At 38.8% G+C, this 23,487-nt stretch overlaps 1 protein-coding gene across 1 annotated transcript in view; it reads left to right on the top strand.

Moving 5' to 3' along the window:
- SLC49A4 (solute carrier family 49 member 4) overlaps positions 1-23,487 on the top strand; it is a 99,117-nt gene that overhangs the window by 49,715 nt on the left and 25,915 nt on the right. The window contains exons 5-7 of the mRNA XM_063116680.1: positions 9,807-9,915; positions 10,576-10,643; positions 18,773-18,900. Coding sequence (XP_062972750.1) covers positions 9,807-9,915; positions 10,576-10,643; positions 18,773-18,900 — 305 coding nt within the window. The remainder of the gene's footprint in view (positions 1-9,806; positions 9,916-10,575; positions 10,644-18,772; positions 18,901-23,487) is intronic.

Here is a 23,487-nt window from a genome sequence, read left to right as displayed (position 1 = left end):
TATATGTAGTGCAAATTTTATAATCTTGACAGCTGGCATCTTCAGACATAAACTTCATTGTTATTAGAGTATATTCACCTGCAATCATACTTGATCATGAGACTCTTAATTTCAGATGAGTACTTTCTTTACTGAGTCATGTTGCATAAATTAAATTTAGCTAGAATAATAGATGGGTGGGTAAAAAAATATCCTTACCATCCGATTCTGTGGGTGCCAACAAAAGGCTGCTTTGTACTATCCTTGCATGGTGTACTGTGGTGGTAGTGGTTGTGTGGGCTCTTTGTCCTGTGTGTATTTTTTGTAGCCTTTCTTTTGTAATCTTTGAGCTTCAGTCTGCATCAATATTGATGTCAGTGTTGTATGATCAGTGTGAGAAACTTTAATAAAATAGTAAAGTCAGGCCATGGAAATGAGAGAATCAAATCTCCCCTTGAGGCAAGATATAAGATAAAATTATATAGGGACTTGGTGTTCATGTTTTTGAGTTAAGTCTTGTTTTTAATGTTCGAAATAGGTGGTGTAAAGAGATCTGACATCCTCTCGATGTGGATGGATTAAGCCTAGAGGCATCACTCTATTGGCTGTTCCCACTAACTTCTCCTCTAATTCTTGTGCTGTTTTGAGTTGGCCCACCAGTGTAATCTCTTTTAACATTTTGCTGAACCATGACTTGTGATGTTGCGTTGGTGATGCAGCGGATATTGCACTGATGCCTTGCAGAATGGATGATAGATTACAATACAATTTTAGCCCCTAGATCTGCTGGCTGTAGGGGGTTGGGTTGCTGTGTAGGTCTCTCTCCAGCGGTGAGAGTAGGTGTCCACCCTGAGGCCCCAGTTTTAGCCACCAAAATCTCCACAGGCATAATTCTATCAGCAGCAGAAGGACTTGAAACAGAATATTCTGATGTAGGGGTGGTTCTCCATTCCCCAGTGAGGTCCCAGAATCAGGTGGGGAGGGAATCAATGATGGGGCAAAGAAAAGGATCTGTTGAAAGAAAAATTGGCGAATAATAATACTAATGCCCCGGCAGCAATGGCTCCGCAGCATATCTCTATCTGGCAAGGTTAGGATTGCTCTCCCTGGCTGTCTGTCATGGCTATTAAGGGCATATATTTAACCTTCTGCTTCTACAACTTTTATAATCAGTTATAGAGTGGTATTTTCCACTTAAGAACATCCGATTTAATTTTAAAAGATTAGGAAGTTAGAAGTATTTAAATATTGCCTAGACTTTGATGAATTGACTTTATTAATTATATATTTTAAATGTTTGCTGGACTTTAATCAGAGCCCATCCTCCTGTGCAAAGGGGTTTTCAATGGTGTTCTAAACTTGGGGTCCCCAACATAGTGCCCATGGACACCTCTATTCATGCCAGCCAGGCTCCTTTAATCTCATTTTATAATGTCTTTAGATTCTGTAAAATTATTTTTTAATTAAAAATCCCGGGAGGCTAGCATGCTGCAAAGCAATGTGCTGTTTCCAGTTCCATCTTTTTGTTCTGCTTCTGTGTGTTTCTGTGATCATCACCAGTTTGCCTTCTGTGTAATGTATATTTTGTTGTAATATTTGAGGGCTTATATGTGATTTGGCAGTTGGTGCTCAGACCTCATCTCTGCCTTTGTTGGCCAAGTAAATTATCTCTGGGCCTTATCAATTTGCTTTCTTTGAAAATGGATAATAGATTATCCATTGCAGCCATTTTGTGAAAGTACCCACAACATTCTTAACATTCAAAATGTGCTCACCAGTCCGAAAGGTTTGGGAACCCCTGTTCTAAACCATCTATGTAAATGTCTTAGTGGATTTGAAATTATTTCCCAAATAATAGTTTGCAATGGTAATGGTATCAAATATTACTTTTAATCTGTTGAGTTCAAGTCTGATAACCTTTAGTAGGTCGACTGCCCATGTGTGGTTGAAGTGAAAGATTATGAATTGCATTCATTGGCTTCGTATATCTTGCCCAGAGGGGAAATTTGGCTCTAAGAAGTTTAGAATATCATTTGTATTCATAGGTGAAGATTCAATTTGTTAAGATTTCCCTTGAACGTGTTTAATAGCTCTATCATATGATATCTCAATCCAGTTGAGGCTAAAAGGCATACAGACATGCTAAATAGATAGTGTCAAGATCATTGCCAAAATGTTGACTGATTTTGACAAGGCTCCCATCAATCTAGTTGTGAATTTTCTTTTGGTGTTCAGTAGAATGAGAATGTGTTTAAAAGAAGCTGGTCCTTATTCCAGCATAACACTGGCTCAAACAGATCCAATTCCACATTTCTTCCTTTTAAATAATTGTACTGAGCTGGGAAGGCTCAGTACAATTTGATAGCCAAATATTTACTGTTCCTAGAATTGTACAACAAAATGATTGCAAAGAATAAACACAGTTTTTTTTGTTGTAATCAGGGAGAAAGTGGCATTATTAGGCTTTGCACTATTGTAACATTAGGCTGCCAACATAACTCTGAAACTTGACTAGAAACAATATTGTGGAACAAAATGGGAGCTGTGTAGTTCCTTCTGTTGAGAAACAGACTGTGGCATAGAAATCTATAGACTATACCAAACAAATCCTTCAGGAATCAGTATACAAACTTTGGTGTAGAACTTAGTTAAGTGCTGCATAAAGTAATTGCATATGGTTTTTGAAATGGATTTCAAACAAAAATCTGCAACAGTAAGTATTTAAGAAGTTAATCATATATATATATATATATATATATATATATATATATATATATGACAGCACCTTAAGGTGCCTACCATGAGCTGAAAAGTAGGTGCCAGGCAGCATTCTGTCAATCCCGTTCCTGCTATGAGAATCCTCTCATTCTCATCCTTTCCTGAGGGTCCCCTAACACTCGGGAAAGGATTTTGGATTGCAGTGGGGAAAGGACTTTGTACAAGATGTCTTCTGTTTACGTAATGTGGATTCCCATCATGCCCCCATCACCACCATTTGGCAGTGAGTTGCCATTTGGACAAATTACCAAAAATACTCATGGAGATTGGGTAGCTAGGAGACAAGTGGTGTATGAAAGTTAGGGTGAGGAGCAGGGACAATGAAGCAACATAGATAAACTGGCAGAAATGCCCAATCATTTTGGGGAGCGTAGAAGGTGAATTTGGAGGTGCTTACCCTTAAAATACTCAGAGATTAAAAATAACTTCACACACACATATGTGTGTGTGTGTGTGTGTGTGTGTGTGTGTGTGTGTGTGAGAGAGAGAGAGAGAGAGAGAGAGAGAGAGAGAGAGAGAGAGAGAGAGAGAGAGAGAGAGATGAACTGGAAACAAAGAAATATAACTGGAGTGAGAGCGTTCATGTCATACTTTTTGTAGCAAAGGGTAGATTGTTTGCTAACTTGAGATGTAATGAGACTTCCAAACAGAAGGTAATATAGCAGCTATATGAGCCATTTTCCTCCTCCCAGAATGGATCTTCTACCTTTTATGGACCTAAAATAGAGAGTTTTCTATTTTATTTTTTATTTTTAAAGCCTCAGTAAATACAACAGAACACAACTGCAATGCAAAATATTTCTATAAATTATGGCAGGTGAAGTGTAGGATGTGATGTCCAGAAAGAAAGAAGGAACAGTAATAGTTCAAAGAATTCTGCCAACACAATGGACATGTTGCTAATTTTGAAAAGGTTAAGCAGTGAATGGAAAAGCACAAAAACAAGAGAAATCTTGCATTTCTTTCTTAATAAGAAAGCCAACATTGGTTGAAGACTATGTTTATAACACCTTTTATATGAGAATAAATGACAAGTAGCACTGTGTAAAATCAAGAGATTTCTAACTGTGTCACCTGTAAAAAGAAATTTGAAAATAGGGCTGTTAAGAGAAAGTCTTCAAACACTTTCTACTTGCTTCATTAATTTTGATGTTTGGAACAGGGCGATCAATCAGTGTTGTTTCTGTGCAATTTGACTTGGGTAGTTACCTGTGGTTACATTTCCTTGAAGAAAGAATTAAGGATCCTTGAAAAATGAACATTGTGCAGAGAAGCTGAAAAGGGTACAGGGTGATTCTCAAACTTTATCTGAATACTTCCAAATAATCTCCAAAGTAGGCAACTGCACATCTCCCCACCTGTGGGAAGGAGGATTCATGAGTTAATTGTGGAACTTCTCAGTTCTTCAAAGTAATGTTCAAAAGAGTCCCAAAACTGTATCTGAATTCAGTGGTGCCTGGACTAAAAATGTTAGATTTTATTTATTGAAATTTACAAACCACCCTTCATCCACAAGGGATCCCAGTGCAATGTACAGATTTTGAAAAACAAATCCAATATAAAAATCATAAAATTAAGAGACAAAAAATTCTTCAACCAACAAAAAATACAACAACCATTTATTGTTTTGTTTTTTAAATGTTAAATACGTGGAGGGGGGGAAGGCATGTTTTAACTTGGCACCAAAAAGAAAACAAAATATGTAGCGATTGTATCTCCTTTGGAAGGGCGTTGCAAAATGGGGGCACCACCTTAGAAAAGTCTCCACTGAAAATCTTAATGCACATATAACATGGATCTGTCGTGCTTTCTCTACTGAAAGTGCCACCCTTGTTTCAGCATCATTTATATATGTGTGTGTGTTTCCACAAAACTCCGTCCCATACCAACAAATCAGCTTCCACAAAAATGCTAGTAGGGAAGTGTGAACCTTACCACAATACCAACACTTCCCAACATAATTTAATATTAGTACACATTGGCCCATGTTACTGTATCCTCAGCAAAGAATAAAGTTCTTAATTTTGAACATAATGCTGATTTATTTTAAATGCTTTAAGATAACCTTGTGTATAAATAGTAATATGTATAGAAGACAAAGCTATATGTTCTGCTGCTATTCTGAAATGGAAGTAGTTAAGAATTGTACATATCTTTCTAAGCAGGTAGCCACTTGTTTCCTTCATCTGCCGTAAAGTTTTTTCTTGGGGGTTTTCTGACAAGTTTGTTTGACAGAACGAGGATGACGATGGAACTTTTACAGCTTCACCTTCAGTGAACAGTGAAGGTGATTTGTTTTTAAGAGGGAGAAAATTCTGAATCCTTTAGTGCTGTTTCTTGGGCATGTCTCTTTGCCTTAATTGAGATGGCCATTCATGGTGTTCAGATTCCTTTCCTCTTCATCTTTCTCCTTCCAATTTAAAATCTATATTTACTTGAACTCAGCCATATTTGAGCTTTTTCTCCCTGTACTGAGACCTAATATAGTTTACTCTGTTGGTGGACAAGAGTAGGGATTGGGAATAGCACATTTACACAGGATCGTATTTGCTGTTTCAGCATTTTACATCAGATACCTGTTGTAAATATTTAAATAGTGTTTCCTTGCATCAAGACATCAAACCTTTCTTTTTGGAGTGTGCAATGAATACTTAACACTACCCTTTTTAAAAGGTTGGGCATGAGTGCCTTGCTTAAGTGAAGCTATGATTCTTTCTTCCTCATATGGTTTCTATAGGTCAGAGACATTATTTATTTGAGAAAGGTTAAAGAGTTTTCTGTATAGGGCACTTTCACAGATAATTTGCTGCTTACGGTGCATACATAGATAACTCCGATATGCATCTTGGGTCTGATTTTGTAAATATACAGATATTGTTTGTTGGATAAATGATGGCAAAATACCTTCCTGTGTTTCCTCCTTGGGTTCCTGTCATACATCTGAAAAGAAGAGAATAATTAAGAAAATGTTTCAAGTGCTTACATGCATATTACATTGTACCTTCTTGGTTGCTTTTAACAATAGCATCAAAAGGTAATGAGAGCCTCGTCCAGGTAGGACCTATTTCTGTAGGTTTGAGCAGGGATCAAAAGGGTGTAGGATAAGAATGAATTACATCTTGTATGATGTACGATTAGTCCTCAGCAGTATTTTGATTTAAAGCTCAACAATGGCTTATGTTATAAAAACAATTCCCACAATTCCATGGTGCTATGGCATTTATGCTGAGATACGTTCAAAACAAATCTTTATCATGAAAGGTCTTCATCACTCATTAACACCCGTAATGCCTTTGGGCCAGTTGCACTATTCTTCACTATTTGGAAAATTTCAACTACAGCAGCCATTTGTGCCAATTTTTCTAGTCTGTTGCAGCCAGCCAACCATGTTTAGGAATGTATGAGATTTGTTTTGACTTCACTTATGACCAGAATGTACTGTATTCACACTTCCTCAACATTAGAGCAATCTGCTGTTAAAGCCTGGTCACTCCTGAGCTTGCAACAGGAAAAACATGAATTTAGAATTATAGGAAGAAATTTTCCATGATTAACTCAATGATTTGCCCCTCTTTGACCAAATAAACTAAAAGTGGCCCTGATAATGACTTGGTTTGTGTGCGTCTGCTCTTCAGTGTTACTTCATTCACTTAGTCCTAGAAAGTGCATAGTTTATTCTGCTACATTAAAGAGTATGGAGAAATGGTGCTTGAGCATCTCATTATGCACATAGGAATTCCTATAAGAATACTAGAACTGTAGGGTATGGCGAAGATGTGCCCAATTCATGAATTAGCCCACGGTGCTTGGGATGTTAGAGTTACCAGATGACTGGATTTTGTTCTACTTTTTATTTATTTATTTATTTATTTATTTACATTTCTATACCGCCCAATAGCCGGAGCTCTTGGGCAGTATAGAAATCTTGCCAAAGATATACCATAGTACGGAGTAGACTGTTTCCAGATACGTTTTTACACGTGTGAGGCACAATCTCTGTGGTTGCGGAATAAGAAAAGAATCAATGAGTTAAGGCTACATTGGTATATGTATGTTGGATGTTACATATGGATCCCTGAAGCATTGCCATTTTGCATGTTTTTCACTTTCAACACTTTTAATAGTTTTTCCCCATGTCAAATGGATAAATTATTTGTGGTTAAGAGGGATCTGGCATGCTTTCAGATTCTGAAAGTTTTGTACCATCAATGTATTTATTTGTTTTTAATATTCTTCATAAATAATACGGATTCTTTTGCAATTTCATTTTTGAAGTATTTACTATTTGACATGTACACCAGTCCAGAGATCTGGTGAACTCGGTTATAACAAGCAATAAATGAAGTTGAAAAATACTATTTGAATTCATTGCTAAAATTCATTGCTTTTATCACTTACTGAACTGACTCTCGTGGTTTCTAACACATGTTAGCACTCAGACAGTTCAATAAAAAGGCATTATAAACTGTCAACTATAAAAAAATAATAGTGGTGAAGACGAGGAAAGTCTGAAGGAGAAGCATGCTCTACAGATCACAGTAATTCTGAAACATAATTAATGTTTTAAAATGTGGTGCCAAAAAACAAGAGCCTGGCAACAGCAATGTTAAGTGAAATAGCAAAATACATTATTAGTTGTTTCTGCATCTGTATATGTGCTTTGATTGTTCATAGTGATATACTTGGAAGAGACTAACAGGTCATTTAGCCTAAAATCCTTTCACAAGACAGTATTATCCATCTGCTAGCCTCCCACTAAATCAACATATGCACATCAGATATCAGTTTACTACAAAGGGGAAGCACACTAAGGTGAATGCAGGGCAATAGCTCTGGATGAATTAAGCAAGCCAACCTACGCCTTTCCCTGCTTCATACATTCAGTTGTGGGGCACTACTGAAAGAGTGGAAGAGTGATTCAAACCTCTCCTCCCCCACATAACTTCTGTGAACACTGTATGAATCACACAAGGCTGGTTCACATACTGGTTCTCTTCCCTTTTTTGAGATTTATTTATTTATTTATTTATTTCATTTTTATACTGCCCAACATGCAAACTGGGCTTCCAAATGATTCATGAAATACTTGGGTTATAGTGAAGACTGTTTGGTATTATGAAACTGGGGGACGAAGGGGGAGATGTGAACCTCTCCTTAGTGTACCCAGCATATGCAGCTTGGGGAGTGGAGAGTGGGTAAACCTGGCCATAGGAATCCATCTCTCTGGTCAGGTACCCCGGCCAGCACTCCACCAGCTTTGAGTGTCTGTACCTGTTGTTCCGAAGTGAGGCAGAATCGGGTTTCTAAAAAAAGTTGATAACTACTATGCATATATCTAATCTTCCATTTTTGAGCAAGGTTCTGGAGTGGGTAGGGGCTTCTCATCCAGGTAATTTTGGAGTATGCTGATTATTCTGATCCATTTCAATCTGGGATGAGGTCTGGTTTTAAGATAGAAACACTAGGAAATGGACAGGGAGAACATGACCCTGTTAGATCTCCTGGACCTGTCAACAACTTTTGATATCATCAGCCATAGTATCCTTCTGGATTGTCTGGCTAGGGTGGTCTTAGGAGGCACAGTGTTACATTGGTTCCATACCTGTCATGTAGGTCCTGGAAAGTGATGCTGAGGAACATCTGTTCTGCTCTGTGGGTTTGTGAGGTACTGCATTATTCTGTTTTGTCCAGCATGCTATTAATTATCTACATGAAATTGCTGGAGGAAGTCGTGGGAGGATAACTCTTGTTTTCCACCTACTAATATTAGGAAGGCTATAGAACTAGGAAGGCTATTGAACAGGTGCTTGGAAGAGGTTCTAGGATGGATGAGGGCAAACACACTAAGTGTAATTGAGGCAAAATAGACATACTGTAGGTAGGTAAAATAGTTGATCTGGATAGAGGAATCCAGTCATTGTAGGACAGAATTGTATTCCCTCTAGTCCGTAGGTTGGGAGTACTTTGTGATTCAGTGCTGGCTGTGGAAGCATATGTGTCAGTGGTAGCCAGGAGTGCCATTTACCGAATGTGGTTCATACATTAGCTGTGGCCCTTTCTAATCAGTGGATCTATCCTCAGTTATTCCGACTGTATTACTGAAATGGGGCTTCCTTTCTATGTGGGGGTGCGAGAACTTGGAAAGTTCAGCTGGTTGCGACAATTTGAGTGCTTCCTGGATCTAGATGGCTAGATCATAATGCACCAATTCTGTAGCAGCTGCACTGGTCATCAATGTGTTTCAAGACCCAATTGAAATTGCTGGTTTTGACCTTTAAAGCCCTTAATGGTTTGGTTCAAGTTATTTGGAGGACTGCCTACACCGATATGAATTGGCCCATTTTTTAAGATAATCCTTATAAGGTTGATTGACACTAGTAATATGGGCTCCTCAGTGGTGGCCCCTACTTTGTGAAATTGCCTCACCTATTTAGAGGGCTTTAAAAATTTACTATGTTTTCCTGGCTTTTAATTGAATCGGTTTTATTGTACATGCTCCTTCTTCTGTTGATTAGTTAAGGTTTTGGATTAGCTTTGTTTTTGATCTTAATTTTTAGTACAACTGGTTTATTTTAAATTTGTTAAAAATGGTATTTCATTATATGAATTGGTTATACTGAAAATAATGTATTGGGGGGGCGGGGAAGACTGTGTTCTGAGAGATGGGTAAGAAATCTAATAAATAGCAATTGTGGAGATAAGGAGAAGCCGATGTGCCCTTGCCACTATGACATTTCAGCACCACCCCTGTCTGCATGAATCATGGTTATAAGACAAAATAAAGTATCCCACCTCCAACCTTTAGAGTCCTGAGACATCTGTTCAGTAGAAAACGTGTTCCTGACAATACATGTGGGAATCAGTCAGAATACAGCTCAGTAGAATTCCATTAACCAACTGCAATTTCTTTCTATCCAGTAACGTATCTACAGAAGAACCTGCCCTTATGGACCCATAAGAAGGGGGAAGTATTTATATATAATAGAAATTAGGTTTCTATGTTATCATACATTGGAAAAGCAATTCCTAATTTTTCTTTTCTTTTACAGCAATCCCCGGTTTCTGATGATTGCGCTAGCCTATGCTATACCATTGGGTGTTTTCTCTGGGTGGTCTGGTGTTCTAGACTGGGTATTAACCCCAGCTCACATAAGCCAAGTACGTATGTATGTTTTGTTTGTTTGTTTTGCTTATGTGCCACTGGCAAAATATTGCTTATGCATCACTGACAAAATATTGGGTTTGCAACTGGTAACTAAAGGAACCAAGCAAGATACGCTCGGCACTGTCCCGATTTTATACTAAAAGTATTTTCAGTGTTGTGACACCAGTTGGAATCGGTAAAAAATATTTTAAAAGTTACAGATTATAAAAAAAGAGGACAAAATTGGTGTCTGTTGAAACATGTATTTGTAAAGTTTACTGAATGAAATATTTTAGAAATCTTTAGGAGAAGAGCACTGGATAGAGATAGATTTATCCCTATCTCATAATGCTAATACCTAGTGTCACCAAGTAAAATTGATCGGTAGACTTTTTCAAGTGAGACAAAAGGAAGTGTTTCTTCACACACTACATCATTTAACTCAATTGTATTTGCTGCGAGAACAGGTGGTGATGGTCACTTCTTTAGATGGCTTTAAAAGATAGGCAGATTCATGGAGAATAGGTCTATGAATAGCTAAATACAACCTCTACATTCACAGCACTGTACCTCTGAATACTAGTGATTATTTACAGATGGCAAAGGCCATCCTAATTACTTTATACTTTGCTTGATATAACATTGTGTTTCCCTTTGTCTCTCAATTTTTTCAGGTAGATGCGGGTTGGATTGGATTTTGGTCCATTGTAGGAGGCTGTGTATTTGGCATAGCACTGGCAAGGTAAGCATCACACTCTTCCCTTTTATTTTTTCTTCTGTATTTTAGTTATACTGAAATAATATCCCTTGGGATCATTTCCTGTCATCTATGACAATTGTAAAAGAACAAATGCTTTTCTGTGACTTGGCATTATGTTCATCTTTTAGCATAGCAATTTGTGTGTTTCTTTTTTTCTTTTGATCTATGAATGCTGGAAATTCCATTTGCTCAGTCATCAAACTGAACAGTTCATATTATTGTGTTTGACAAGTACTCCCAATCTACTCTATCCAAAGGTGGGAAGAACCACTTAGGTAGAATAATCAAGAACCATCCGTTTTTTTCCTTGCTCACTTTCAGCTGTTCCATTACAGATGTGATGGATTCCTCAACAGAATCTTTAGCAAAATTGGGTACCCTGAATTCTAAGCTAGAAATTAAAGGCCTGGTTGACACATTATATTGAGCTGCTTTCTGAACTTGTAGGAGTCTCACTGACATTTCAGTTCATGTGAGTGGCTGGATGTGTGAGATGGGAGCTTGTGAAACTCACTCAGTTAAGTCTACAATACCAAGGATGTATTTCAGGCATAGAGGATGCTGCCGTGACTCTCATCAGTGAGCTCCCAACTCACAAGTTATATTGGACACATAGATGGATAAGCTGAATAAACTCTCATGCAAAAGCTGTCCATCCAATTAAAAGCCTGTGCATCTCATAGAAACTGTAATCATACAAACAAATCTTGGTTGAAAGAGCACCTGTATGCACTCCCTTTTCTGCACTTTGCACAAAAAACAAGCCAGTGAAACACAGTTAACTGTAACTTCTCTTTATGTTCAAATCAGGAACAATGGTTAATGCTTTCCCAACAAGCAGGATCGTAAACCAACTTTAACCATGATTATGAATCTTGGCGAGTTTGGAAGCAATTAAATATAGTACCTGGTTTGTATGTTAATAGGAAATGATGTTTATGTGTGGTGTCCTGGCTTGTTTGTTTGATTGCTTTGGATGAAGGGAAGAGTGAAGTAGCAGGAAATGGGCTGTATGTGGTTGCATGCTGATCATGCATACCCTGGCTTAAGCTGGGATTTATGGTTTACTGGGATACCCAACCCAGGTTATTGTATTACATTTGGATGTGAAAAACCCAATTTCAAATCTCTGACCAGCTGTGAAACTTGCACAAATTAACATCTCTCAGCCTAACCCACCTCATAGTTTATTGTGATATTGAAATTCCTGAGAGGAAGCAAAGTGCTAGTTTTAAATTATGAAGCCTCATATGGACAAAATGGCTTGAGATCAGGATATATAAAGGACTACCATCTCTCCTGTCTGTTGAAATTACTGTCAAAGGTGCTTCTCTAGAAGCTTTTGCTTTTAGAAGCTAAGATGATCATCTCCAGAGGGAAAGCCTTTTCTGTATTGGTTGTCGAATCCCCTCCCAAGACAAGTTTGCCTGGCATTTTTTAAAATAGCATTAGGTGCCAAGTTAATAATGTTTCATTTGCCTGAACTTTTAATGACCAGAAACTAGAGTTATATATCTGCTTCCTTTTCTGTTGACTCTTTTCACATTTTTATCTACTTCTTGTTGATGCAGTTTTATAATGCCCTTTGTTATGATTTATTTTGTTACTGTTTGTTTTATTTCATGGTTTTAAGCCCCTTTAAATTGTATGACTAAATAAATAAATGGTAAAATGTAACACACAAGTGAAAAAAAGGATTTCTCTGACTTGATAATTGGTGATCTTTACATTTGGAGTATTTTAAGGTGCTTCCTGATATGAAACTGAATTTATGTAGAGCTTTCAAACTGTGGGCCCTGGTGTGTTCCTGAGTGTGAGTCATACAATGAGGGTTTTGTTTTGTTTTTTAAATCTCGGGGCTGAATTTACTTTCACCTGGCCAGTCGCACACCATTACTGTTGTGCAACCCCTTTAAGAGATGGGCTTGCTCCCTTCCTGTATGCCAGTACGTGTGGCTAAGCACACTTTGGACCTGGTGTTCTGTGAAGGAATAAGGGGAGCTAATCATGACTCAGTTGCCATGGCCAGATGATTACCTGATCAAGTTTTACCTTCTGGCTACCTGTAATGTCTGCAAGCATGAGGTACTTATTTGTATGGTTTGCCCCAGGAGACTGATAAATCCAGGTGGTTTTCTCACCTCTGAGGGAAACTTCTTGCATATGAATGAGCATTTCTGCACACCACTGTGGCCCCCGACTTGCCATACATGGGGCCCTCAGAAGTGAAAAGGTTGCTCTCCTCTGCTATATGGAATGCTTAAGTTCTATTCAAATACTTATGCCTATATTAACATTAAAATAAAAAATAAAATTGTTAACTAGTGATGTGATCTTGTATTTTTCTGTTGTAGAGGGGAAAATAGGGCTTGAAAGATGAAGTTTATTTATTTATTTATTACATTTCTATACCGCCCAATAGCCGGAGCTCTCTGGGGGGTTTATAAGTGGCTAAACATTGCCTTGAGAAGTTAATGGTGTCCTAAGAATTATTTTAAATAAATAAACCACTTCAAAAAGCACCAGAGTAATGTAAATATGTTAATGTCTTAGATCTGGTGGTTTGCTGCAATTCCACAGGGGTGCAGTATAGCCAGAGTGGCCTGGTTCAGACAACACACTAAACCATGCTGCTTAACCACAAAATGGTTAAGGAAATGCATGCATTTCCTTAACTATTTTGTGGTTAAGCAGCATGGTTTAGCGTGTTGTCTGAACCAGGCCATTGTGAGAAAAAGCATGGTTTGTATTTAGGAGAATGCACCACATCATGCCATAGTTCAGCTGAAACAAGAAACTACAGTTTGTAACAAACCGCAGTTGGAAGCTTTACGTTTGCTCCCGCTGTGTGCAAAGGATCAGGAGTGTCTAGGCGTAAAGACTCCCATCATACATTCTTGTTACAAAAGCCTATGGATTGTCCTAATGTTGAAATGTTTCTAGTTAGTATTGGCTGCAGATTTGACTTTCTAACTCATTTCAAACAACAACAACATACATTTCTAGCCCTTGAAAGTAGAGAATGTAGGCAGTGAAAACTCAGAAGTTAGAGGAGTTGCTTAGTAAGATTTCCACCAGTGAGAGTGTAAAACTGACTAGCATGATGAAGCCAACCAACTGCAACGGAATTAAGAGCATAAATATGCAGAGCCCCAGCATCATTTTATAACAGCAATGACTTCTGTCATGATAACTTTTCACATGTTCTTATAAGATCTTTTTGTATACTGGGCAGCTCCTTCTCCTGCTCATAAGTTATATTGTGCTCATAAACGAGAGGCTTTTGAAAAGGGCCATCCTTTTTCTAGCCTTAAGATGATTCTAGTACAGATTTGCTGATTCAGACCTATCATGCAAATCTTGACCTTTTGCTTGACGTTAATTTGTTAAATATCTGGTCTAGTTTGAGCCTCAGAATATCCTTCTAACGTCTTTCATAGCTGCTACAAAACTGATTTCAGATTCCATAGTGAGGCAAGTATTTTGTGGAGCCCAAAATAGCCCTTCAGTCTATTTATTTGTGCTTTTTATAAAAACCTAAAGCTGATAGTCTGTCGCCAAATATCCCTTTTTGACTGAAGAATTATAAAGCTTCAAACATAGGGGCTTGTGTACAAAAGGGGTGGCAATTTGTCACTTTTGATGGATGACTCCCCCCTTTTAGGCCTATTCAGCAGTTATCTATGTAGAGTTGAATCAATGTCTGTGCTGACTGTAATCTGCTGAAAGTTGTAATTAGGAAAATTAGGTAATGATTCTTGTCAAGTGTGACAGGCTCATGTATTTCAGTGCCGGTCCTGTGACTTACCAAGCAGGCAGCCTGGTATCTATTGTAACAGCACAGTGTGGGGAACCTTTTTCTTTTTGTTCTACCAGCTGCTAATTTTCTTAGTACCTCCAATGTTTCCATTAAAGAACTATAGTGTAGTTTTACTTCCTCCTAGTCCCCAACTCCCACTGCCTCCCTGCCTCTGCAGTTAAATTGCAATATAATTCACCCTACTTGCAAGGATTATTTACTAGCTAAACACAATATATAAAGGACATGATATTCAAGTCTCCCTTTCCAATTTTTGATGACGCAAAAGCTATCATTTGGATGTCAAACTATCTCTGCACGCAGTAGAAATGTTTGTGCCTGTGGTACAAAATTATGCCTGTCAAAGGAAGGCACAGTTGGAAAATGAGCTCTGAAATTTCATTATTTTGTTACCTGTAGTATATGATGTCTTCCTCCACATGAGATTTATGCCCGCTCTTGCCATTCTCCTAGCCCCAAACCAGGAATTTGAGATAATTTATATGGCATGTTTGTGATTGAATAGCCCTGGATATTTTGGGCACCTGGCGGGGATTGTACCTGTTTGTTAGCAGCTGTAGAATGAGTCTCGTTCAGGGTGGAGATGAGAAAAAGCAACTTCAAAGAGTGACATCCACGTGTTTTTGTTTTTTAAAAAAACTGTACCGCAACACAAGTCAGCCTCCTTTTTTCCCTGGCATTTTTCTTGTCGCATTTGCTAATGATCAGAGATATTTTTCTGGTTTTGTCCTTCACAGTTCAGAATTCCCTTCATGTTTCAAACTATAGCAAAGTCAAAATGAAGAAATGTTGTGACATAGTGTAATTTCTGAAGCAGTTAAACAGTGGGGTTGACGGCAACAAATTACAACTCCTAGCTTATAGGGGGCACGAAATGTGAATTGTCTGGATCATACAATACTGGGTCAAGCTTGGGGGTGAAGTTGCCAGTAAGCTTTTGGGGGGGTGTGTGCTGTGGTAGGAAGGAAATCATTTACTTCTCTTCTGTGCTTCTCACTGCAGAGAACTAGGTGATGTACAGGATACCGTTGTAAACTTAGGGTCATGGGCGGTGTCACAATTGGACAGAAAAAAAGGAGTGGAAGTGCTCATTATGTAGGAAACATTACTATACCGAGTGAAATGTGAATGGTGGGAAGCAACGTTGAATTGGTGTGAGCAGGTACACATATTGGATACTGAGTTGTGTTTGGAACAGAAACCTATTTCATTAATGGATCCAACCCATTGAATTTCCTGGAAATCAGTGTTTGTGTCTTGTATGAAGGCAGTGGTGGAGTCAGCTTCAAATCAAAGAAGATATTGTTTCTAGTATTTAAACAATGTCATCTTGAGAGAGGTAAAGATTATGTTTAACTTCATCTTTATAATTCAACAGTATAGTAGGGATCAATGTGTTTCGGTTGTAATACCATGGAGGGTTATTTAGATCCATTTCAATTGGGCTTCAGATATGGTTTTAGAACAGAAACTGCCTTGGTTACCTGTGGGATAACCTTTGCTGGGAATCTTTTGGACTTCTCATTAGCTTTTGATATTATCAACCATACTATCTGTTGGATAGGTTATCTGGGCTAGGAGATGGTGGTTGCTGCAATGCCTGGTTCTGCTCCTGTTTGGCTGTCCGATTCAAGAAGGTAGTGCTGAAGGATTATTGCTCTGCCCCATGGCAGTTATACCATGGGGTGCTACAATTTTATCCCGCATGTTGCTTAACATTTGCATGAAACCACAGAGGGGGCTTATCCAGAGATATGGACTGCATCCAATATGCAAATGATATCCAGCTCTTATCTCTCCTTTTCATCAAATCCAGGTGAGGCAGTGGCTGTTCTGAACCAGTGCCTGGGTGCCATAATGGACTGGTTGAGGGCCAAGAAATTGAGACTCAATCCAGACAAGGAGGAGTGTTAGTGGGTGGTTTGTTTGCTTGACTAACTGATGTTCAACCTGTTCTGGAGAGGGCTGCACTCTTCCTAAAGGATCAGTTTTTTGTTTGGGGATGCTCTGGATCTAGAACTTCACTTTCAGTTGAGGCACAGGTGGACTTGGTACATGGAGCAACCCAGTTCAAAAGGCAGATAATATAACATCCTTTAAATGCCTCTTGAAAATATTCACACTGACTTTCCCTGGGCTGTAACTGCTGCTAAGTTTATTTGATTTTATATGATTTTTTTAAAAAAACTTTTAAAGCTTTATATCATGTTCTGACTTGCTGTATTTTATGGTTTTAATTGCGAACTGCCCAGACAGCCTTGATAGCTTCCAAATCGCGCGAGGTACTGGTTCCCCTCTATTCAGCACTGGTTAGGCCTCATCTTAAGGATTGCGTCCAGTGGTCATCCCATGAAACTGGTGGGAAATCCAGGACAAATAAAAGGAAGTACTTCTTCACACAGCACATAGTTAAATGATGGAACTCAATACCACAAGGTGTAGTGATGGCCAACAATCTGGATGGCTTCAAAAGGGGGTTGGATAAATTCCTGGAGGCAAAGGCTATCAATGGCTACTAGCCCTGATGGTTTTGTGATATCTCCAGTATTCGAGGTAATAAGCCTGTGTGCAGCAGTTACTGGGGAGTTACCATGTACATTGATGGTGCTATATAAATAAATAAATAATAATAATAATAATAACATGCGTGGGAGGGTGATGTTGCACCATGGCCTGCTTGTTCGTCTCTGGCCAATGCTGGTTGGCCCCTGTGTGAACAGAGTGCTGGACTAGATGGACCCTTGGTCTGATCCAGTATGGCACTTCTTATGTTCTTAGGTTCAGAGGAGGGCAACCAGGATGATCGGGGTCTGGAATAAAGCCCTATGAGGAGAGACTGAAAGAACTGAGCATGTTTAGTATGGAGAAGAGAAGATTGAGGGGAGACATGATAGCACTCTTCAAATACTTGAAAGGTTGTCACACAGAGGAGGGCTAGGAACTTTTCTCAATCCTCCCACAGTGCAGGGCACGGAATAATGGGCCAAAGTTACAGGAAGCCAGATTCCGTCTGGACATCAGGAAAAACTTCCTGACTGTTAGAGCAGTATGACAATGGAACCAATTGCCTAGGGAGGTTGTGGGCTCTCCCACACTAGAGACATTCAAGATGCAGCTGGACAGCCATCTGTAAGGTATGCTTTAAGGTAGATTCCTGCACTGAGCTGGGGGTTGTACTCGATGGCCTTATAGGCCCCTTCCAACTCTACTATTCTATGATTCTACTGGGTAGTATAAAATGTAATAAATAAATAAATACTAGCTTTGGATGATGCACCAACAACGTCCTTATCTGGACAAAGATAGCCTACCTACTGTAATCCTTGCTCTGATCTCCTTTTGTTTGGATTACTGCAATGCATTATACATGGGGTTGCCTTTAAAAATTGACTGGAAACGTCAGCTAGTCCAAACTAGGGCAGCGAGACTATTTACAGGACTGGTCAATGTAATTATATTATAAGAGTACTGCTTCATCTGCACTTGCTGCCAATTCATTTTCAGGCCTGATTCAAAGAGCTAGTTGCTAACGTTCAAATACCTAACGGCTTGGGGCCAAGCTACCTGAAGGAGCGTCTCTCCCATATACACCTGCTCAGACTTCAATAGTCTTCTTCTGGGAATTGAGGTGGGTGGCTACTAGGAAGAGGGCCTTTTGTGCTGTGGCACCCCAGTTGTGGAATGAGTTTCCCGGAGAGGTTTGCCTATAACCTACATTGTGCTTGTTTCAGCGCCAGTCATTTTAGTTTTTCAGGTTGTTTCCCCCCACCCACCCCGATCTGGTAGTGAATTTTATCTTTTTTTGCTGCTAGCTTCTGTTTGATTATTTTATTTTAAAATTGTCATCTAATTTTTTTTTAACTTTAATCTTGGATTTTATCAACTGTATTTTACTGTTTCGTATTTTATGGTTTTAATTGTTGTGAACCTCCCAGAGAGCTTCAGCTATTGGGCAGCATAAAAATGTAATAAATAAATGAATATTAGGGATCAATGTGTTTCAGGTGGTAAGACACTTCATGAAAACAAATATAAAACAAAAATAGACAACTCCTTTAACAAATCAGTATCAAGGCAATTATAAATACATTAATCTTAGAAACTCTGTAAGGTCTTCGTTTCTGCTGATGTCCCTTCCTCGTTTGCTTTTTTCCTTCCAACTTAAAAATAACACACCAGAAATCGCTATTTTAAATAATAGCATCCTAGCAATATAGGTGAAGTATAGTGCTCTTTCTCAGTTTATAGCATGTGTGAAGGGTTTGTAAAGTGTGATTTATGTTTCTTTCAGGTTTGCTGATTTTATCAGAGGAATGCTGAAACTTATACTTCTCCTGTTATTGTCAGGAGCAACTTTGTCATCCATCTGGTTCACTTTGACATGTTTAACAACCATCATTCACCTTCCTGTAACTACAGGTATGCTAATGTCCAGCCTTGGCAAACACTTTGGTAGCTGTTTTTCAATATGTGGGATGTTGGGGAAATGAGTTTGGATAATGGGGCATTTTCTTTTAGAGTGATGAATAAAGCGTTTAAGATAAGGTGTTCATATATTACTACCTGGTTTTTAACTCCCCAAAATGATTTCTAAAAGCCACGTATAAGGAATACTTTTATAAGAACGCTAGAGATGTAAAATTTCTGGAAATGTTGAAGCCATGTGGTGGTGGGGGAATGTTTTTAATCTTCTCTGTAAGACTCCCAATAGATATTTCTTCCATTCCTTATTAAAATTATTGTTAAGATATATGTTTTACTTATAGGCATTTAGGGATGCTCCAACTTATATTCAGCTTCTAAGCATGTAATAAGAATTGTTTACCAATGTGCATTCTTGACAGTTTGGTTTTTTTCAATAGGATCTAGTGTTTCTGGGCTTGTCCTGGTTAATTGTTGCAGCAGTCAATGGGTTGGTTCGCACATCATAATAAGCCACAGTGCTGTATGCTTGCTAACCCACTTTACTCCCAAAAAGTGATCAGACAATCTGTGGCTTTCTATGGCTTGTTTCTATTCCCACTCATGGCACGTATCCCTTCAGCTTTTGCGGCATACCCTCAGCAACTTGCTTTGCTATTCTACTAATAAGCCTAAATGTTCTCATTAGCAGAGTAGTCTTTATTTTGTAGATTTTCTACCCACCTTTGAGGAGATTTGTGCATGTTTAACAACAATTTCGTAAAAACTTTTTGGGACCATTTGCACAAATTTGCTATAGTGCAGAAGTTACTGCGAATAAGCACAGTAGTTACTGCAAATTTGCGCCAATCTTCCTGAAAGTTAAATAAATAAATAAATTTGTGCAAATCTTCCTAAAGGTGAAAAAATAATATTAAATATTTGCGAATTGCCTCAAAGGTGAAGAAAAATACTGTTAAATGTGCACAGATCTCCCCAAAAGCAGGAAACAATAACAGTTTTTCTGAGATCTCCCTGAAAGTGAAGCCCCCTGTTAAATTTGTGCATATTTCCCCAAAGGTGGTGGAGGGGAAAGAGGTCATTGTCTAGGGAGGCAACGATGTATCAGAGGTTGGATAGCAAGGGAGGATGGAGGCAGGAAGTGGCACTAGTGAGATTGCAAGGAGCAACTAGATTTTTCGCTGCTGTTGCCATGAGGCTCTATAGACCTTTCTGACAAGCCATGCATAAGCCACTCTGCCTGCTTCGCATGTCATGACAACCCAAACTGAAAACAAGCCACCCTGAACAGCCCCACAACAAGCCGTGAGTTCTCAGTGGTGGCTCATGCATGGCTAGCAAACTGTGCTAAGGAAACTGTGCCAAGTGCAGACATCACAACAAGTCACCATGAAACAAACAAAGGTGACAATCCACTATGGCTCGGCGTGTTGTGCAAACAAGGTCAATGAATGTAGTTCTAAAACCCATATGTAAGAGAAACATTACATGATACCACCACATGCTATAGAACATCATGTGGGTTATCTCATCTATGTTTCTTTAAATAAATAAATAAATAAATAAATAAATAAACCTTTGAAGCTTGGGTCTGTGGAACTCACTGCCACAGTTTTTAATAATGTTCCTGATAGACCTTTCTGCTAGGGGATGCTGCCTCAGCTATAAAACCTTCAACTGCTACCACTACCCCCCCAAAAAACCTCTGTACCTAAAAGCATGAATTTTAGAGACAGCAGCAGCAAAGTAATAGTTGGTTTGTCTCTGAAATTGAGCAAAAAATTGCAACAGTGGCTTAAAAAGGTAAAATTTAGCTTTAAAACAAAACTTTAAGCTCAACATCAGCAAATTTGGCAGTGAGGGTGGGGACATGTTGCCCACCCATGCCCTAAAATAACTAAGTGATTTTATGTCAGTAAAGAGAACAGAAAACCACCACCCCCCTCAAATTTCTATTTGCCCCTAACAGAAACCCTGGAAAAAACTTTTTACTCCTATGGCTTCAAAATTACTTGAAATTTCACATCTCTAAGGAAGTACCCAGTACCGCTGCTCTGCCTCTACTATTCCATTGTGCTCACAGGACCTATGCAACAAGAAGCAACACTTCCAAAAGGGTCCCCCCAAATGAGCAGAAACACTCAGCATAGCTCATTTCTGCTAGCTCTGCTGACCCGCCCTTCCATGTTTTAATTTGGAAAGCTGCCTTGAGTCCCAGTTTTGGGAAAAAGGCGGGATTATTATTGTTATTATTATCTATATAAATAAAAATGAAAAAGACCGTTCGTTACTGTCGTTATATCTCCGAAAGTTCTTCACCGATTGCTTTGAAATTTTGACACAGCGTTGCGTTCGAATACGCGAGCGTTGTTATGTAACTATGTTCTCTATGGGGTCAAAAGTTTGTCTTAAAATCGAAGAAATAGGCCTCCTCAAAACCAGTCCTGCTGATCATTGTGACATCGCCAACCAGTAGGCCAATCCACTGCCTCTGCCTCCTCTCCTATTTGCATGTTCTCTCCTATTTGCTCTTATAGGTCATTGTGACATCGCCAACCAGTAGACCAATCCACTGCCTCTGCCTTCTCTCCTATTTGCATGTTCTCTCCTATTTGCTCTTATAAGTCATTGTGACATCGCCAACCAGTAGGCCAATCCGCTGCCTCTGCCTTCTCTCCTATTTGCATGTTCTCTCCTATTTGCTCTTATAAGTCATTGTGATATCGCCAACCAGTAGGCCAATCCACTGCCTCTGCCTCCTCTCCTATTTGCATATTCTCTCACAATTGGCTGAGTGAATATAGATGTCACACCTGTGACAGTTGCACATTCTGAAGAAAGGTAACTGCCAGGAGTTTCCACTAACCTCCTCACCGTAAAAACATCCTTTTTAAAAAACAAACAGTTGGCCAATCCACTGCCTCTGCCTCCTCTCCTATTTGCATGTTCTCTCCTATTTGCTCTTATAGGTCATAGAAGCAACAATCTTGACAGGACCTTTCAAAGGTGAAGATGTCCTCATTCCTCGCATTCCTATGATTCCAACAAATATGCCATTTCAATTTAAGAGATTGCAATTCCCAATTCGATTGGCGTTTGCAATCACCATCAACAAAGCTCAGGGCCAATCTTTAGAATTGTGCGGTTTAGATCTAGACACAGATTGCTTCTCACATGGACAATTATATGTTGCGTGTTCTAGAGTGGGCAAACCAGACAATCTCTATATCTACACAGACAATGGAACAACTAAAAATATTGTATATTCACAAGCATTGTGAAATTAAACATAGTAGAAACATCCGCTTTGTCTTTTCTTTCTTTTCAATTTAAGCAGACTGAGCCACAGCAACGCGTGGCAGGGTACAGCTAGTTAAGAAGAAGAAGAAGAAGAAGAAGAAGAAGAAGCAGCAGCCTTTCTGCTTATTTCTGATTGCTTCTGGAACTGCTAGGTTCCCTTTGCGCTAGCAGTAGTTCCTACTAGCAAGCTGGCTGTATTGGACACTGCTCCTAGTTCCCAAAACCATTTGCAGTGTAGTAGAAGAGAGACTGTCAGACCTGACAGTGTAAGATCCCACTATAAATATTCACTTCCAGGCATGCAGTTGAAGGAACTCCCTGGGTGGAACCTTTAACTAATAAAAACAAACTAGCTTTGCAGAAAAGGCAATAACAACCTGTAATTTTATTTATTGATAGAAAGCAAGTGAGGGGGAATTTTGAAGTTCATTAAACTGAAGTGTTTTTGACAAGGCTTTCAAAAGTGCTGTTAGCTGATAGCAAACTTTGGTTAAAGAAAGTGATTAATGTTGACCCATAAGCCTGTCTTGCTTGGAATTCCAGTTTATAGCTGCACGTTGTTGTTTTTTGTGGTCATATAGTATAAGGTGCATATCTAGAAACTGGGAACACGTTATTCTGAAATAACAAGCTGTTATGAATTGCTTGTAATATGCTGAACTAATAAACTTCACGTTTTTTCCTTCAGTTGTTCGATCACAGCAGGTTTTACATAACACAAGTCACATACAGAAAACATTTCATCACACAGAAATCATACCTGCATTTTTTGGTTGCAGCTAAACTGACTATTTCTGGTATTTCTTCACTTTATGTTTTGACATCACAGACCTCTTTCCCCTGTTTACATTTCTTCATCCTGTGGTTTGTTTATAAGTTTTGCCTATCCACCACTCTCAGTAAGCTGGTATCCTGCTGCTCCTGGTGAAGTGTTTGAACTGAGATCAGGGAAAGAATGCTCATACCTCTTACTTATTTGCTCAGTTGCACATTTTTTTATTTGTGAGGGGAAAATGTGTCAAGTTGTGTTGCTTGTTTTCTTAAGCAATTCTCAAATTCTCCCAGTTCTTCTGGACTTTTCACTTAAGTTGTAAATTTACTAACATGACCAAACAGTTAAGTAGCTAAGTTAGCAGACAGCTAAGTAGTCAAGGTGGGACTTTTATTAGACTTGAGGGTTAATACTCTGGGATTTTATACCTTGGCGGCCAGTGTCTGAAGCTTTCTAAGATCCCACTCTTTAAAACATCAGCTTCTGTTCTCCTCTCAGTTGGGAGCTTCATA

The sequence above is a fragment of the Elgaria multicarinata genome, chromosome 2 (genome assembly GCF_023053635.1).
Source record: "Elgaria multicarinata webbii isolate HBS135686 ecotype San Diego chromosome 2, rElgMul1.1.pri, whole genome shotgun sequence".
Taxonomy (NCBI): Eukaryota; Metazoa; Chordata; class Lepidosauria; order Squamata; family Anguidae; genus Elgaria; species Elgaria multicarinata.
The sequence above is the reverse complement of the archived record's forward strand: the minus strand, read 5'-3'. Positions and strand labels throughout refer to the sequence as shown.